This window comes from Hakea prostrata, chromosome 9, assembly GCF_041222555.1.
Source record: "Hakea prostrata isolate BN-2017 chromosome 9, UWA_Hpros_2, whole genome shotgun sequence".
Lineage (NCBI taxonomy): Eukaryota > Viridiplantae > Streptophyta > Magnoliopsida > Proteales > Proteaceae > Hakea > Hakea prostrata.
Window position 1 is genome coordinate 445,505 of NC_142608.1, and position 18,451 is coordinate 463,955.

The window sequence follows — 18,451 nt, forward strand, 5'->3', positions numbered from 1 at the left end:
CCTAAAAAAATTACATGAGAGTATAGGCATTTTGCTTCTTTTTCTAGAATGCAAAGGCATTCTTTCACCCTTAATAAGGCATTCTTCACCTTTTGCTTCAATAAGAAATTCTTTAAGTGAGAGAAATTATTGTTCTCTTTCATAGAAGGCATGCAAAACCCTTTTTTTTTTTTCTTTTATTTTTGGATGAGAAAAAAACCTAATTGGCTCTGGAATTACAAACAACTAGTTTGTTTGGTGTTTTTCAGGGCACATGAAATCCCATGCCTGCAATTTATTTTCTTTATGAATTAAACTCATGATATTAAATAGCCTAAAATAAGGCATCATACTCACGGGACCCACGTGATCATAATAGATGAGAGAAATATTATGGAGGAAAAGAAATTTATATAAAGGCAAACTCTTCATCCTTTTCATATAGAAATCATATAATGAAAAAATGAAGTTAAAGTTGAATTGAAAAAAAGGTGTAAAGACAAAGTGAAGTTAGATTATTTAAAAAAAAAAAAAATAAATAAAAAAAGCTAGCTTATTTTATATTAAAGTATAAATTAATGTAGTGTTTTAATTATTTTATGTTAAATTAGAAATTAATTGTAGATTTATTGACACCCTTATGTGGCACTATTGCTGACCTAATGTTTTATTAAATTAAATATTTAATATAATCAAATTAAAATTAGGTTCACCTTCCTTGGGTCCTCTTAGTCGCTCTACAATATATTCAAGCAAAACCTTAATTCTAAAAATGGACAAGGTGAGGCCTTCTTAATTATATAGTGATTTATTTATTTTTGTGAAATGTAATTCATTGATTACGAGGGCTATGATAAACAACGGCACCTAAAGAACACATTTTCGAAGCCTAGAATTAGTTAGATGTCGAACTTTCAAAAGCTCAATTAAAAAGAGTAACATGGACAATAAATAAACGCAACATTTGCATCCCTTAGAATATTCTGCGGAGATCCTCTCCACCCAGGGGGACAGTCCCCCTGTCCCCCCATGTGTGAGAAGGGGGGAGGGGAGAGAGAAGGCAGTTGAGGAGAGAGAATATCTATTATAGAATGTATAAAACAAACTTAAATAAAAGAAATTTTTACATATGATATCATTGAAAATGAGATTAAGAAAGAAACCTAGAGGTTAGAATTCAAATCTCATCAGGGCCAGGGGCGACGTGGGCCCCACCTTGTACAATGTAATATTCCATTTCTAATATATAAAACTGCTTGTTACAAAAAAAGAAAAAAATGATTTTAAATTTCACTTAATAACGACTGGCTTCTTCATTTAATAGATTAAAGTATTATCTAAACTATCTAGAATATATCAATAACCAAATTGGCCCTGTATTTTACTCCCACTAAGTACATGCATCTTTACCCAAAAAAGAAAAAAAAACTTAGCATATATAGGTGCTAACTCATGATCAATACTGATCTACCCATTTTAAATATAATTGAAGGCAAACATTTTTTTCTTCAAAAGTATATTGTGTCTATTGAAAAGCCACTTGATAATATCAATTGTTTCCATCCATTTGTAATTTGACTTTGTTCATCTTAGTTAATTAGAATCTTTATCCTGTTGGAACCCTTAAAAAATTAAGCTTAAAAAACTACCATGGAGATCTGATTTAGTCTTTTGGTTATGCCTTTGAACATGCTTTCCAAATTGTTTACTCTTTTAAACAATTTTGTCAGTGATGAAATCATGGATGTTCACGCATGTTTTGTAGAAATAATGGAACCCACTAATTTTTCTTTGAAATTCTAAGGAAAATAAGAGTCTTAGTAATGAGATTCCACAAAATATCACTTCTTAGAAAATGAAATACTTTGGTTCTAATAAATTCTAGTTCTAAAAATAGGGAAACCTTAAAAGGTAAAAACATATTATATTAGGGTGGAAGAGACCCCATGATCCAATCAGATGTTAAAAGAGAAAAATTTTCCTTTTCTTTTCATTAAGTGGCTTCTGATCCTTGAAATTGGAGAGCATGTGAATGGCTGGAAGTTGAGGTGAAGCTGGTTGAATCATGACACATAGAGGTGCAGATAGAGGCTTTGGAGGAAAAGCCAATTTAATTGAAATAGAAAATTCGAAAAGCTTCTCTGTAAAGCCCATTTTAAAACCACTCATTTAGAGTTAATCTTAATGCTAGATTTCTTGGAGGGATAAAAATGACTTCTTATTCATAAGGACTAGTACTCTAATGAACTGATTGCCCAAAAACATATGATATCAGAGGAAAAGATCATTTTGACAAGCAAAAAGAAAACAAAATTGTGGGCTTCTTTCTAACCAATTATATTCTCTCATAACAAAGTTACTTGCAGATATGTTTCTATGATTTGCATCTAACTTGTATCAAATCCGCAACTTCAAGTAAATAACAATTATTTGCAAATCATTGGTGAACATCTTGAACAAGAAGACAACCCAGTGGTCAAAGATCTAGTTCAAGAAGCAAACAATGTCCCAACTGAAAATGAGGATCTCAGAGAAAACGTTTCAATTGAAGTGCCTTGATTGATTGACTTTGTTTCTAAGGAAACTGGAGCATTTGAATTTGTGTTTCCTTGAAAAGTTGTGGAGTTGACATAATATTTTATTGTTCATATTAATTACTTAAAAGTACTTAATTCCCATCCAGTCAAAACAAACATTCAACAATATCACTTGAATGGTGATGATCATTATGTTCTAAAAATTTGAGAGAGAACTTTATTAAACAACAATCAATAACAAAAGAACATGATCATCCACAGTTACACAGGATTTGATTTCTGTCCACCCAGTGGTGAAGAGAAAATCTCTTTATTCACCTATCTGATCCCCTGAGTGAAGTCGAGAAAGATATTTCAGACCTTGACATGATGAACTAGAGTCACTGCATCAAGTCATCATTCATGAAGGTACTCTATCTTCATCTCAGGGGAAAGAAAACTAAACAATTACATACAATAACCTTGTTCCAAATGGCACTCAATGGTAATTATGGTATACCAAGACCCAGATCCCAAAAGTATATACCTCCTTTTCCACACCATAAATATGCAAGCACTAACCAAACCCTACTTGTCACTAGCACAAACCAGTCACAAGGATTCAAATCAACATACATCAATGTCCCAAAAGAAACAGAATTCATGGCAAACCATCAGTTATGTATGTCATGTTAATTCATCAACATTCTTTTCCCCCCTAAAACTAATTTGGTGTCTCAATTTACAAAACTTTATGATTGCATGAGATAAGACACTAGTCTAGGGTGCCAATCTATAGAGACCAAAAAAGTGATGCTTAAATCTATGGGTAGGTGTAGCTTGGGGTTTGAGTGTAAAATTCTTTGCTCTACTGATGTGGTTTTAACATTTCTTTGGCTGCACTAAGGCTGGATCTTTCATTTGTATTTCACAGCTTAAAGGAAGTCACTTATTTTATGTAAACAACCAATATAGTATTGGAGATCTCTCTTGGTAAACCTGTTCCAGCTAGTACTGATGGAGTTTTTAGAGATCATGATTATGTGATCATACTTGCCTTTTCTGAGGCAATAGATATAGAGAAATCAATCACAACAGATGAAAAAAATATATCTTTAGAGGTCAGGAGGTTATTCTTGACAGAGACTGTTATATGAATGGAAGCCAGTGGGAGAGGCCATTGGCACTATCATCTGCTAGATGATCAATTGGAAGCCTCACAGAGACATGCTGTTTGTGGAAATCACCCTATCACTTAGAAGGTCTGTAGGCTCGGTCCCTTTTGTTGATGTTGTCGTATATTACTACTGCCTTGTGATCTCTTTCTGTTTGCAATGAGAGGAGGTTATCTATGAGAAAAAACAAGAAGCAGACTATTTTTAATAATTTACAAGACACTGCATGAACAAAAAGAACCATTAACCCCCCCCCCAACAAAAATTTCCTGGTTTTCAAAAACTGAAGTTACAATAAATAATTAACAAGGAAACTATACACTTTCTGACCTGAACATTACATACTTTGGATCCTCATATTCTGGACAGCATCAAATGTGGGGTGTGTACTGAGAACTAAAGCATACACAAATCTGCTTGCAGATCACATTCAATGAGAAACGCAGAATTGCCATTTCAAAACTGGATACCCAAAAGTCCAAAATTTACCAAAATGAGCTTTTAGCAATCTTATCTCCCACTGCTCCCTTGTTCTTCCCCATTCTGAACAAACAATAAAAGGGATTAAAAGCCAAAAGGGAATGCAATTAGAAGCTGAAGACAGTTAAAAAAAAAAAAAAGGGGTCCCAAAAGACCAACCATTTCTATAGTTTCAAGAGGATCACAGTATCAGCAACCATAGAATTATATTTTCTTCGAAAAAAAATTCACTCGAAAAAAGAACAGTTACTAGAGAAGAATCAGATAAACAGCTTTTGTCATCAGCATCTAGAAAACCCCATATCCAGCATCTAAACGAGCACCAGTAGAACGTAGGCTTAAACATGTCCCTAAAGCTTGAGTTTCTAGAAAACAATATTCTATACTTGGTTATGGGTTCCTAACACTCAAGCAAAGCATACTAGACACCATTTTTATGTTGTTACATCAACCCAGCTAAGGGCAACCAAAACAAAACCAAAATATTTTGGGATAATTACTATTGCCCCCTTGTACTATAGCTTAATTACTACTTTATCCCTTACACTTTTTAAAATTATTAATGCAATGTCAAATTTTGCTTTTAATTATTGATGCCTCCGGCTATTAAGCTCTAATAGTTAAGTGATGACATGACATCTTTCATTTATTCAAAAATCCCCCAAAATAAAACCCTGAAATTTTATATTATTTATTTACATTTTATATTAAATTATCTTACTGCTCTTAGTAATTAGGAAAAGAAATTAACCCTAAACCTAAAGCGCTAAACAGTCTTCTTCTCTTATCAAAATAAAAATAAAATATTAAAAAAGTGAAGAATAAAAACTTGTTTTCTTCTCTTACATCTCCAAAACAAAATGGTAAAACAGTTCACCCAGTTTCATCTCGTCTTTCTTTCTTCTTTTTTTTTTTTTTTGGGGGGGGGGGGGTAAACCAAATTTCCTCTCATCAGGATATAACTTTTTGGAATCTAAAATCACAAGAATACAAGGATAAAATTGGTATTTCATATGTTATTATCTGTTGGCTTCTCAACTCTAGAAGGGCAAAACAGACATTAAACATCCAACCATAACAATTTCTTAACACCGTTTAAAGTGAGGGGGGGCAATAGAAATTTTATACAAAGTAGGGTCCCTTTAGTAATTAACCCATAGTAAAAGGGGGCAATAGTAATTATCCCAGATATTTTATTTGGTTTATGAAGTCAAGGTGAACTCATTTAGTTTTAACCTTTTTGTGTCCCTAGACCAGCATGTATATTCAGAACTGAATCATGGCAAAGGAAAGAAGAAGTCATGGTTCGTGGATATAGAGAAAAATTTGACACAAAACATTCATACAAACCTAGAAAACCTGTGGGTTGTCCAAGTGTAGGAAATAAAATCAAGAATAAATAAGGTTGCTTGAAATACCAACAGCACAAGAAATTCGAAAAGAATCATTGGATATCCATCATAATGCTGAGAAACTTTATAGAACTGAGAAATGGCTAATGACGGATACAAAGACATAGAGTACTGTTAAAGCAATCATTGGGAGAAAAATTGTTCCCTCAACGATGGAAGGGGCAGAACCATCAATGGGACAGCAAAATAATCTAAATTGAATCAGTGCTACACAAAAACTATCAGCATATTCCAAAACAAACTTAAGGATCAAATGTACACAGTAATTATATAAAAAACAAAAAACACTTCTGCACATGTGAACCAATAGTTTAAGTGGAAGCCACAGCAACAGATGACATTACCGGCATACATGGTTACGGATTTGCACCTTACAATTTTTTCTTAGTGATGAAAGGGTGCCTTACAGCTTGATTCAATAAAATTGTTGTCATTCAGCATCCTCCCTCCCCCCACCCACCTTCTTTTTCTCTCTTCTCCAGAGTAATACAAAAATCCAACCAAGCTGAAGAAGAATAGAGGAACTCCAGCACTCAGAATATAATACCAGAAGAAATGGGGGTGGGGGAAGAAGTTAGCATAACCAACCATATTCCTCCATTCAAAGCCCATCACTAGATCAGTGAACAAGGGAGCGAATTATCTCCTATTCTGCTTAGCCTTCCATCATCAAAGTAAATAACCCAATTGCAATCAATTTCCACAGTTAAATATACCTACTAATTCAGAAAATAAAATTTATAAAAATGTGTACTCCAATTTGGAAAAGTTTCATGTCAAAAGATGGTGCTTAGAGAACTATTACACCCTCTATTTTCATTTACAGCCATCTCACAACCTCTCAAAAACTCTCAAACATAAGGGTTATAAAAAGACTAAAAGTGCACACCCAGTGGGCGGGAGGCTCTTAATGTAGACAGCCTTATCCATACTTTCATAGAGAGGTTGTTTCCAGGCTTGCACCAGTGACCACTTGGTCACAATGGCAAAACCTTCACCATTAAAACATCGCTCACCATCCTTTTTCTTAAACGTAAGGGTCAAACCCCTTGAATGCCAAAGGTAAGTTGGGAAAATTTACAAAAACTATCTCATAATCAGTGAGATGGACAACAATTTGGGACAACAACCAAAATGACATGAATTTTTACCCCTGGGAACAAAGGGAATCAGGGTTTACCATAAACTTGTGTATCATGAGCTACCAAGACAGTACAAACTTGTGATTCCAAACCTAGTTAATGTCAAGCTGCATATTATGATAAGAGGGTAATTCCTATCATGAGTCATCCAAGTTTCCTAGTTAATTTATAATCACTTTAAGGCTTTCACAATTTATTTTCTCAGTAAGATACTTTATTGGGATAATTACTGTTGTCCCCTTATACTTTGATTTTATTACTAATAAAACCCTGTTCTTTATGAAATTACTGTTGCCCCCCTTCCTTATAACGGTGTTAAGTAGCCGTTAAGTTTGAATATGCAATGTCTAATTTGCCCTTCATTAAAATTAAGAAATCAAAAGATGATGCTACCCTATTTATAAAAACCAGATTAAATGTCAATTTTATCGTAAACTTCATTTATTTTGAATTAGTGAAATGGGTAAAATCCAAATCTGATTTGGTCTTGCACATTCACTAAACTTCATTTATTTTGAATTCATTTATTTTGAATTAAATAAATGAGCAAAATCCAAATCCGATTTGGTTTCCCACATTCACTAAACTTCATTATTTTAAATTAAAGAAATGACCAAATCCAAATCCAATTTAGTTTCCCACCTTCACTAAACTTTATTTATTTTGAAAATATTTTAGGTAATATTTAATTTTCAATTTGAGTTGAATTTGATTTTCCTTCCTCCTGGTTTCTATTTGAATTTTATTCAATCATTCTTTCTTTATTTAGTGATTTTTTTTTTAGAATAAAACGGATTATAGTTACTTTTATCTCCACAGTTAATTAAAGATACTACTATAATTTGATAAAAGGGTAAATAAGTAAAAGGATAAGTATTAAGGGTATTTTGGGATTTTTGAGAAAATATAAGATGCCACGTCATCAGTAAACTAACGGAACTTAACGGTAGGGGGCAATAGTAATTGTAGACAAAGTTAAAGGTTTGATTAGTAATTTTGAAAAATACAGGGATACAATAGTAATAAAATCAAAATACGGGGGGCAATAGTAATCATCCCTACTTTATTTGGTTTCTTTAAATAATACAACTGACCATCCAACGATTAGGACAAGATATTCACTTCTAAACTTTAAAACCCATCAACGGTGAAACTGAGTAAAGCTTCCATTCAAACTTCAAACTTTGATGGAAATAAAGATTGAAACTCAATATTCCTGCGATCTGGGTTTTTTTCTTTTTCTTCCTACAATCAGGGTTTTCTTCTTCCCACATCGTAAGCAATTAGACCATTTTTCACAACTCAACACAGGGGACTTACAAGTAATATTCACCCCAAAATCCTACTTTTCATGATTGTGGTTGCAACTGAAGCAACATTGCAGGTTTTGTTTCTTCTGGAAGCAGAACGGTGCAGGTCTAGCAACAGAATTCTTCCTGTGTGCAGAGTGTTCGTTAGCCAGAAAACACACTCGGTTCTAAAAGTCGCTTGAAGCAGAAGAACCAGAGAAAAATCCACATGAGCAGACTATGACAGAAAATTGAGCAAAACCCATGATTCAAATGTCGTCTTTGTCTCTTATCAGAATAAATATGGTTAGTTCAATGAGCTCACCGTTGCGGGATATGGGAAACAATGAGGGTGAAAGATGAAAAATGGTCTAATTGCTTAAGATGTGGGAAGAAGAAAACCCTGATTGCAGGAAGGAAAAGAAAAAAGACCCAAATCACAGGATTATCGAGTTTCAATCTTTATTTCCATCAACGTCTGAAGTTTGAATGAAGCTTTACTCAATTTCACTGGTGATGGGTTTTATAGTTTAAAAATGAATATCTATCCTAACCGTTAGATCAACATATGGCACATGGCTGGATCTAATAGCTCACTAGGCACTCCCCAGGAGATTCTCTCCATGGAGAGGAGTCGAATAGGAAAAATATATGGATACCTTAGGTTTACCTATAAATATGACTTTAAATACTGCTGAATGGTAAAACAAGATTAATGTAGCCAACCTCATTCAGTTGAGAAAGGCTAAAGTTGGGTTGAGTTGAGCAAATTTCAACTATTGCACTAATTAAAAGTTACAACTTGAGCTACTAGCTTGCAGTTATAATTTTACAGTTATATAACTAATAAAGTGCCATCCCAACACAGTGGAGATGTCCTCGTATGACACAAGGATCATCTAAGAAGGGAACAAATAACAGACAAGAAGACTCAGGTTGGGCTCAAACTTGGTAGTTAGCCTAATTTAGGCCTTCTCAACACTAGTGATTTATAAGAAAACAACCCTAAGTATGAGTTCTAACTCGACCCAAGACTAAAATTGAAATGCTACAGAAACAAACATGCAAAGTTATAAAACATGAAATATAGAACCTTTAAGACATATAAATGAAAAACAAGTGTATCAAATACATCAAATAACTTAAATAGCAACAAAATTCCATCCATATAAGCAATACAATATCACATTCTTGACTCTCGAGAGTACAATAATACAACCGTCATAAGTTCAATATAAATCATATGTTCATAACAAAAGTGTTGGTTATGACTCATGCTTCACATTTTGTTGCCGACGACCTTCCCTCGATGCACATGGGTTCTAGCTGGGGCCACCCGGTGGGGGGTGCAAAGAACAATGTCCTCGGGCTTGTAGAGGCCTTATATCATTTTAGGCCTCGAGATTTCCTTTGCAGTTTGGGTTTGGGCCAATGAAGAGCTGTTGTGGCCTTGGGTGAAGAACTCCTTCAAATGGCCTTTTGATCTTCCTTTCTTGATGTAGATGTGCTAAACCTTATATCCAATGTCAATCCACAAAAATCCTAGCAAAAAACGGCTTTTGAGTGTCTTTGGTGAGTATAGAGGCGAGAGATAGTGAAAGAGAGTGAGATAAGTCGAGAGGGTGGATTTTAAGTGGCCGGATGGATCGAGATCTTGACACGACTGAACTCATACCATGGATTTCACTAAAATTTAGGGGTATGCCTAGAATTTTTCAGCAACTAAGTCAAAAATATTATGAGATGTCGATGGGTTTCTAAGAAAGTTGTGGGAAGTTCTTAGGAGTGATATGGGTTGTAGGGAAGGGAAGGGAAAGGAAGCCTGAAATTGGTTATGGGAAGGGTTGGGATAAGGGACAAATAATTTGGAGTTCGATGGAAGAGATGTGGGTTGTTGTAGGGTAACCTAAACTTATTGGAAAATGATAGGACGCCGGCTGTAAGGTAGAAAAGGGAAGGGAAGCTTGCAGTTAAGCCTCTCTTTTTTTTTTTTTTTTTTTTTTTTTTTTTTTTTTTTGGGGGGGGGGGGGGGGGGGGTTCTTACAATCTTCCTTCTTTTTTTCCTTCTTTCTTTTCTTTTCCTTTCTTCTCTTTTCTTTTCTGTTTTCTTTCTTGAAATCCTGCCGCAAGACCAAGAAAATAAAGAAACAGAAAGGGGAAAAAAAAAGAAAAAAGGGGGGGGGGGGGGTGAAAGAGGGTGACAAAAGGTTTGGGGAGGGGTTCTGGGGGGTAAGGCTGCTGCCGGGGACAGCAAGGTTATTGGAGATTCTTGGTGTTTTCTTGATGTTTCTTGGTCTGAAACAGCAAGTAATAGGAGCCTCAGGATATAGGGAGAAGGGTAGAAAGAAGAGAGATTTAGGGCTGGGGTTGGGAGGGTTTCAACTTTCTCGTTCACAGAATCTGGAAGAGATTGGTTGCTCAATTTCTTGCTGGAATCGCAGAACAGAATTGACAAAGATAAGAGAGCTCTCGATAACCGCAAGGTCCCCCTCAAAAGGACCCTGCTGCACCTTCTTGGCTGCAATTCTTCCAATAATTTTATTAATCCAGACATTTTAGATCACAATGAAAGACTAGGCTACTTAAAGCATATGCTAAAAGACTTTGATCTAATTGAGAATCCTTTATAATTTAGGATCTCCCTTACATTTAATCTCAGCCACACAAGTAAAATACTAGAACTTAAACTAAACAACTGATGGAATCTTCTTGCATCTTGAAAATAGATTCCCTAAGACACTAAGAGTCAAACACAAGGAAAGGAACTCTTCTTGTAATAAAAGACTTATAAGAGTAGGGGTTTTTTTTTTTTTAATTTATTTTTTTTATCAAAAAAAAAAAAAAACTTATAAGAGTCCTTCAAAGAAAGACTCCTAAGGACTCAAGAGCTCAACTCACAAATCAAACAAGACTTCTAAACGAAACAAGACTCCGAAAATTAAAGATAAAATTCTGAAAATTAATTCCAGCAGATAATTAGAGCTGAAATTGACCAAAATACCCCTCTTACTAGTGGCCTTGGGGCCCACTCCAAGGTTTTGGCCAGGGGGTGAACCCTTGTTCATGTCAGGAAAACTAGGAATAAAATGAAAATAAGGGGTAAAACAAAAACAATCAAGAAGATAGGGGCAATTTAGGTAACAAGAAAGAAAGGATGGCAATAATTGATGACCTGAGGTTGTCTTCAATCTCTCAAGAGTCAAGACACAGTAGATTGTCAACCCTCTTTGATTTGGTAAATAGAATTCACTCTGGGTTTTAGTTGACCTGATATTATGTACAAATGTATAACAAATGGGCCTTTTAGGGGTAGGCAAAAATGATACCAGAAATCAATTTTCATCCAATAGATAGATGACTGGACTGCTTCTGGTGGTAGGTTATGGTTCTGAAAACAGGGGAGGTTTCAGGCAGAAAGTCTGGGAGTTTTACTAACCTATAGAAAAATTATTTAACCCAGAATATTAGGCCCAATAGATCAAATATGTAGGGGATCGATAAGATAGTGTAGGAACAGTTCAACCAAGAACCACTTTATAATAGGAGTTACGATAACATTGCAGAACAAGCTGCAGGACACCAAACACACCAGTTGGTTGGAAAGTAAACAAGGAAAAGGCAGAAGAAGAGGATAGAAGGACAGTAGGCTATCTCAGCTTTGAGTCTCTCACCCACAGCTACCTCATCCATAGAACGGGAGATTCTCTCCCAGAATAGTGCAAGCAATTGCCTCAGATTCTCATCCACTAACCCATTGTCAATCTCTTAAACAGCTGTGCCTATGTAATGACTTTGGCTCACTAACAAAAACTGAAGGGAAAATAACAGCTGCTACTAAAACTTAGCAACTATAGATAATAATGCCAAGCTGAAAATAGAAACTACCAAAGGCTTTAAATCCAGCATTTCTAAATCATGCAAGAATGATCAAATTAGAAAGCAGAAACTACACAACTAAGATTTTAAAAGTCATAGACCAGTTATGATACAAAAAGCTTGCAGCTCTTATTGAATATTCCAGAATCTGCAGTGGGTTGGTTTGATCTGGTTCAATGCTGGGCCAATAAACCTGGTTCAACATGGCTGTGACACCATTAAGTTGAGCGGTAATGTGAACATTGTTGGGTCTTTTCCTCTGCATGTTTTTTATCTAGATCAAAGCAAATGGGGGCTGTTATCCTATCTAATTGCAAAACAGGCGATGAAGACTCAATAGGATTGAGGGTCAATAACCAAGATCTCAAATCAGAACCAACTCAAAGTGGGCTGTTTTAGGGTTTCAAGGTTTTAGATTTGTGTCGGATGCAAAGAGTGCTGGAAGAAAGGTTTGATCCATGTTAGAACAAAAACCGTTGGTAGGAAATACGGTGTTTAGCATGGGGCTTGATGGGAATAAGGGTTCAAATGGACAGAACTGACTGTAATGGTCGAATGAAGGGGTTGCTGTGGGGTGGTACCCTCCAATAAGGGAGAATTCTGGTTGCTCAATCAGAGTTCCTAAAAGTTAAAACAGTTGAGAAAAACTAGGACTTGTAGGTTGATGGGATTTTGATGGGAAATTGGGACAGGCTTAGGATTGAGTATATGGGCAGTGATGGAGCTGCTGCGCACCAAAGTAAAATGGATCTCATGGTCAGAAAGACTGGAAACCGGAAATATCTGAAGGCAGGAAGATGAGTTGGATCTATTCACCAAGTAGTAGTCTTGCCCAGGCAGCAGACTTGTAGGCCATATCTCCTCCAAAGACTGATTCCACAGTGAAAACAGGGGTTGAAATTAATTACCATCTCCAACCAGCAGCTTGGGTTCCAAACACCAAGGAGCATGCAACCCAGATATGGACGACCAAGTTTCAGCCCAGATATTACACAATAGACCAGACAACTCTCATGCAGTAGAAACTGGGAGCATCCACAATTGTACTCATCAAATTTCGATTATTGTATTCTCTAATGTGTCTTTCTATTCCCTCCAATAAGGTACTAATAGGAGCTAAATAGCCAGCATTAACAAATTTCTCTTTGTAGTTGGAATAGACAAATCCCTAAATGTAAGAAGGAAAAAAGATCCTAATAAGCTATCAAGTCATGTGTGATATTCTAAGCAGTTACATGACCTCTTGATGAATAAAACAACTAACTTCAATTGAACCAACACAGAACTAGACCAACTCAGAAAAATAAGAAATAAACTATTTTTGCACTAAGCTTAGATACCCCCTACTACAGGCCCTTAAAGTGGCCCATTACAAGGCTAACCAATGGGATCAAGGACTGGATGCATGCATATCCCATCCCAAGGCTTATTCCACTAAAAATAAGGTCCAAATTAGTTGTGGATCTGCATCAGTAGGAGAATTGCAGGACAGCAGAGAGAGAAGTAGAAATCAGAATAGACACCAAGAAAGAAAGAGAAGAGGAGTTAGGAAGGAAAGCATACCAGGGAAGAAGAGAGAAAACCTAACCAACTTACCAACCAACTCATGCTACCCAGGTACACAAAACCCAAGTTTTCTTTTCATTGATCTTATTGTCTAGGTTCGGTTGATTACATTGTTTAAAAAAGAAAAGATTCCTAGGTGCCTATGCAAAAACTGGAATAGTCTCAGACTAGGAAACCGCAAAAGAGTTACCTTCATACTATCCAACTTCTTGCCAAAACAAATAAACGCAAAGATTGCAAGTATCTCAAAACTTAGAAATAAATCCAAATAGATCCTATGAGGTATGAACCCTTTCTGGACAAAACCCCAGGATGGACCAGTACTGTCTCAGTGTAGGCTTCCACAGTGGACCAGCATCCATCCAAAGCAACCAACTGCACCACAGTCAAACTCTTTCCTTCTGATGTAATCTGACTGTCAAAGTTGCTCCAGATAGAGAGAGCTTCAAAGCAAAGGCAAGCCAGTCTGCAAGTGAGATTTATTGCACCCCGCAAAGAGATGAGAAAGGATTTCCTAGTTGTAGTGATCCCATCCATGAATAGAATTGTACAAGTTATACAATTTGAAACTAGACATGTAATAAAGTTGCAAAGGAATTCAGCATACCCAACGTACTGGATCAGAGAAGGCTTATTTTATTGTTGATTCTTTTGAATAGGCTCAAGCTCAAAGAGTTACGCCATTTGAACTTTGAAATATAGGAAAGTCACATCATATACATAAAGGTCTTGGGAATATGGAACACAAGTATCTGACAATTTCAAATGAAGAAATTCTGATAACTGTGGTAGTTCTTAGCTGGCCAGCGGCTATGGTCACGCTTCACTACACTTGATATTACTAACATTAAAAAAGGGACTATTCTTGTAGTGTTGACTACATTTACAGGCTGGAGGATGCAACAGCAAAGAGTGCAGTTTATGGATCAGAAGAGCTAAAAGAATATCGGTACACCCAAGATTAACTGAGGATGAAATAGTTTCGAAAAAAATGGATGCCTTTGGTTCAACAATAACTTTGGCTTCAAACAAGACTGAATGGCAGGACAGAATTCAAGTTAACAGCCTTATTTAGTTGGGGAAAAGACTAAAAAGAAAAGAATAAAAAGTAAGTTCAGATGAGTTGAGCATATTATAATTAAGGTTGCACCTAATTATAAATAACTCAACTGCATGCTCGCAGTTAAACTTTTGGGCGCTCATTAAATTATTATACTGCTTCCCAGAGAAGGTGGAAACCCTTGTAGGACTCAAGGACAGTCCACCATGGGCAAATTCAGTGAAGGAGGCACGGGGAGGCATAGAGAAGGTGAAAATCTTTCTAGGGCTCAAACCTGATCCACCATGAGTGAATTCAGTAAAGAAGGCAAACCATACTTGACAACTTTCATCTTCTTTGACTACAGAGCAGTTACAGTACGCTTGAAGGAAAGGTATTTGGGAAGTTCCAAGTCAAACTCTTTCCTTAATTTGGAGATTATTTGTCACAGGGCTGAAAAGAAGAAGGATATCCCCAGGCAAATAGCTTCAACCTGAAGGTGAACCAGCCAGTCTACAAGACTTATTTTTTTCAACCCACACAGACAAAGAAAGGGTTTTCTAATCCCTGTAATTCCATTAAGTTAATGCAAATCAAATAATCAAAATCTAAAAGTTGAAGTGAAGCATACTTACCATATTGAACTACTTGATACTTTTAATCAGTGTCAAGTTCAAAGAGCTGGGCCTATTTAGGGTAGGAAGACCATATGTTGCAGGATTGAAGTCTTGAAGCATATCTAACAAACAGATCTAATACTTTTAAATGAAGAATTCTGATTTGATATGCAAATTCTTAGCTGGATGTGGTCAAACCTCTCCATAGCTGCTAATCATAACTGGTTGCCACTACTACTTTCCTCTAACAGATCAAGTCTGATTGAATTGATCAGATTATCCCAAGTCATATTATTGGAATTTACATGTGTCACTTCGAGATTAAAATTAAGTGCAACAGACATTAAACAATTGATGAAAGTATCTGGATAAGCTTGATCCAGGTTGCATCCCTTTGTCACCACCATATTTAACAGGATGCCCATGGCTTGGAAAAGGTAAAAGATACATATGCATACAAGCTAAGCATCAATTTGAGAAGAATTCGGAGAACACATAACATGGGAAATATAAAATAGACATAACGTAGAGAAAATATACGAAGTACTTACTGAATTATGAATCATCATTTATTAAAAAAAATCCATGAGGTGAAGATGCTTGATGCTTCATATGTAATGATACAAGGACCTCCAGCCACTCACTAAGTTCACCATCAACTTGAGGTTCAGGGAGACTTCAGCTCAACTGTTCAATTAAACAGCCACAGGAATAGCAATTTGTGATGGGGTTTTTCTTGATGATGATAAATTCAAGTCTAAGTTCTTCTCCAGAGTTAACATAACCTGATTAGCTTCACTGGGCAAGCCAGCCTTCAGTAGGCAAGATATCAAAGAATTGACAGTAATTTTATCGGGGGTACAACCAGCACTTAACATCTTATGGAAAATACTGAGTGCTTCAGTTATTCTCCCTTTCACACAATGCCCAATCATCAAAATCGTATATGTAAACTTATCTGGCTTGCATTGCTTCTCCTTCATCTCTGCAACAATCAAATTGGCCTCGTCAACATTGCCTGCCTTACAGAAACCATCAATTACAGGGTTGTACATAAACGGTTGGGGCTTTATATTCCTCCACTTCAATTGACCCAGAAATTCACGAGCCTCCCTTAGTCTATTCTCTTTACACAAAGCATTAATGAGAATAGAAAAAGTATACTCATTTGGACAAAGATTCCGGTTGCCCATTTCGTGCCAAAGCTTTAAACCCTGATTAACCTGCCCAGCTCGACAGTGACCATCAATCAAGGAACTGAAGGTCACCACATCGGGAAGACATCCCTGAAGAAGCATCTCATCATAAATGGCTACAGCTGACTCCATGTTACCAACTTTACCAAAACCATCAATAAGAACATTGTACGTAATCAAATTTGGCTTGATTCCAGAACAGACCATCTCATCTAGAAGATTGGAAGCTTCTTCCATTCTGCCCAACTTGCAATAACCTGATATTACTGATGTGTAAGTCACAACATCTGGGGGAAACCCGTGTTTGGATTGAATTTCCTTTAACAACCCATGCCCTCTATCTACCTCATTAGTCCTACACAATCCGCTTATAAGTGTGTTATAGGTAACAACATCAGGACAGCATCCAAAATTGCCCATGTCATTAAATAACTCAAAACCCTTATTTACTTCTCCTAATCTGCACAAGCCTCTCATTAGAATATTAAAGGTCCAAGTATCTGGACGGAAGCTGGACTTTGAAAGCTCTCTATAGAGAGAAACAGCCTCACCTACCTGATTACTTTTAACCAATAGATCCAATAGTTTATTACACGTATATGGGTTCACAACTGTTCCAGTGCCTTGAGCTTGAGTAAGCAATTCTTTGGAAATATTTAACTTACCCACTTGTGCACAGGAAGATACCAAAAAACCCAATATGAAACCATCAGGAGAGTACCCATCACTTCTCATGCAATCAAAAACCAATTTTGCAGAATCATGGAGTCCAGCTTGACAAAGTGACTTCACTAGAAAATTGTAAGTATTCATTGAATGATTAAGCTTCAGCTTCACCCTACTAAATTCAAACAATTTCAAAGCTAATTTTGGATCATTCAAACGTTTAATGACTCCATACGTAACCGAAGGATTCAAAACCTTACTGAAATAATGCAAGTAAGAATCAAGAGAACTTGAACGAACACATAGAGTACATACAATCTTGATAACCCAAGCATCAGAGTGGTCTAAGGCTCTCTCTCCATGGTGCGGACCTCTGAGCGCATGATCATGGAACCGGGCAATGGATATATCAGACACTCGAAACCGTAATCGAGAGCTAACAATGAAAAGGAAGGTCATCTGGAATGCAGACCCATTAGTTGAGTAGCTCAAATCTCTGCAGCCATTTTTGTAGCCAATCCTTTGCTTTCTCTGGCCTGATTCAGAATCAGATTTTTATTTGTAATCTGCATTCATTACAACGCAGCATTGTAATCTCAGAGAAGCCCGGTTTGTACTAGATCATCAGCGCTGGAATTCAAGAAAGCATACGATAAATCCTAAAACACAGGAGATATAAAACCCTGAAAAACTACAGAACCCACGAACAAGCGCGAGAATGAAGATTGAAAATAAATTCATAAAACTAACAACGTTAAAGGGTAAAAGATCACCATTTGATTTTCTGCAAAAAGTAAGAGGAATTCAAGAAAAGCTTCAACTCTTCACCGGCGGCGACTTCAACTCCTTTCACTCTCTTGTTTCTCCTTGCGGGTTTCTCCCTCTATAGCATATCACAGGATAGGCTTTCTTAATACCTGGGCTTTAAGCCTTAAACAACCAGAATCGGAGTCGGCGAGTGTAGCTGTAACTCAACCGATTCTAAACAATCTCGGTTGGAAATCTGATCGACATTGGGATCTATTTGATCTGATTCAAGTGGTAATGATTACCATTTTTAAAACTCGGGATCGAACACAGCCGATCTCATCTAGCACGATTGGGTAATCCAATTCCTGATTCTTGAAGACAAACATTATTCTTAGTTCAAAGCAAATTTTATAAAATCAGTCTGAATCGGTCCAATCACCGATTCCAAATCATTTTAGAGTGACCATAGCCAAATGATGAAGATATAAATCCAATTGGAGAACAGAGATTAAGATTTTCGTTTTTTTAATCACAAGATATTAAGATTGTAAGTATGCATTTGATAACACTCTTAGTTTTTGAACTATGTTAATAGCAATCCTAACAGGAATTTTATCGGCCCCTGTAGATAGTTTTTGCTAATCCTATAATAGAAGCCTGTATTAGAACCAATTGCATTTTTTAAAGCTATTTTAGGAACCCAAAAAAAAAAAAAAACCTTCTTGAAGTGTTACCCTTGTTGTTACTG

General features: G+C 36.2%; 1 protein-coding gene across 4 annotated transcripts; it reads right to left on the reverse strand.

The window, feature by feature from the left end:
- Nucleotides 1-1,935: 1,935 nt before the first annotated feature.
- LOC149003863 (uncharacterized) lies at nucleotides 1,936-17,829 on the reverse strand. 4 transcript variants are annotated; one of them, XM_089169404.1, is made up of 4 exons: nucleotides 17,727-17,829; nucleotides 15,643-17,519; nucleotides 4,001-4,213; nucleotides 1,936-3,820 (listed from the first exon to the last, which is right to left on the reverse strand). In XM_089169404.1, the coding sequence occupies exon 2, from the start codon at nucleotides 17,410-17,412 to the stop codon at nucleotides 15,787-15,789; it is 1,626 nt and encodes a 541-aa protein (XP_089025530.1). In that variant the 5' UTR covers nucleotides 17,413-17,519; nucleotides 17,727-17,829; the 3' UTR covers nucleotides 1,936-3,820; nucleotides 4,001-4,213; nucleotides 15,643-15,786. The 4 variants fall into 4 exon arrangements, with proteins under 4 accessions (XP_089025530.1, XP_089025529.1, XP_089025528.1 ...); XM_089169403.1 differs by having other exon boundaries at nucleotides 15,643-17,583; XM_089169402.1 differs by lacking the exon at nucleotides 17,727-17,829 and having other exon boundaries at nucleotides 4,001-4,083; nucleotides 4,160-4,213; nucleotides 15,643-17,528.
- Between the last annotated feature and the right edge of the window lie 622 nt (nucleotides 17,830-18,451).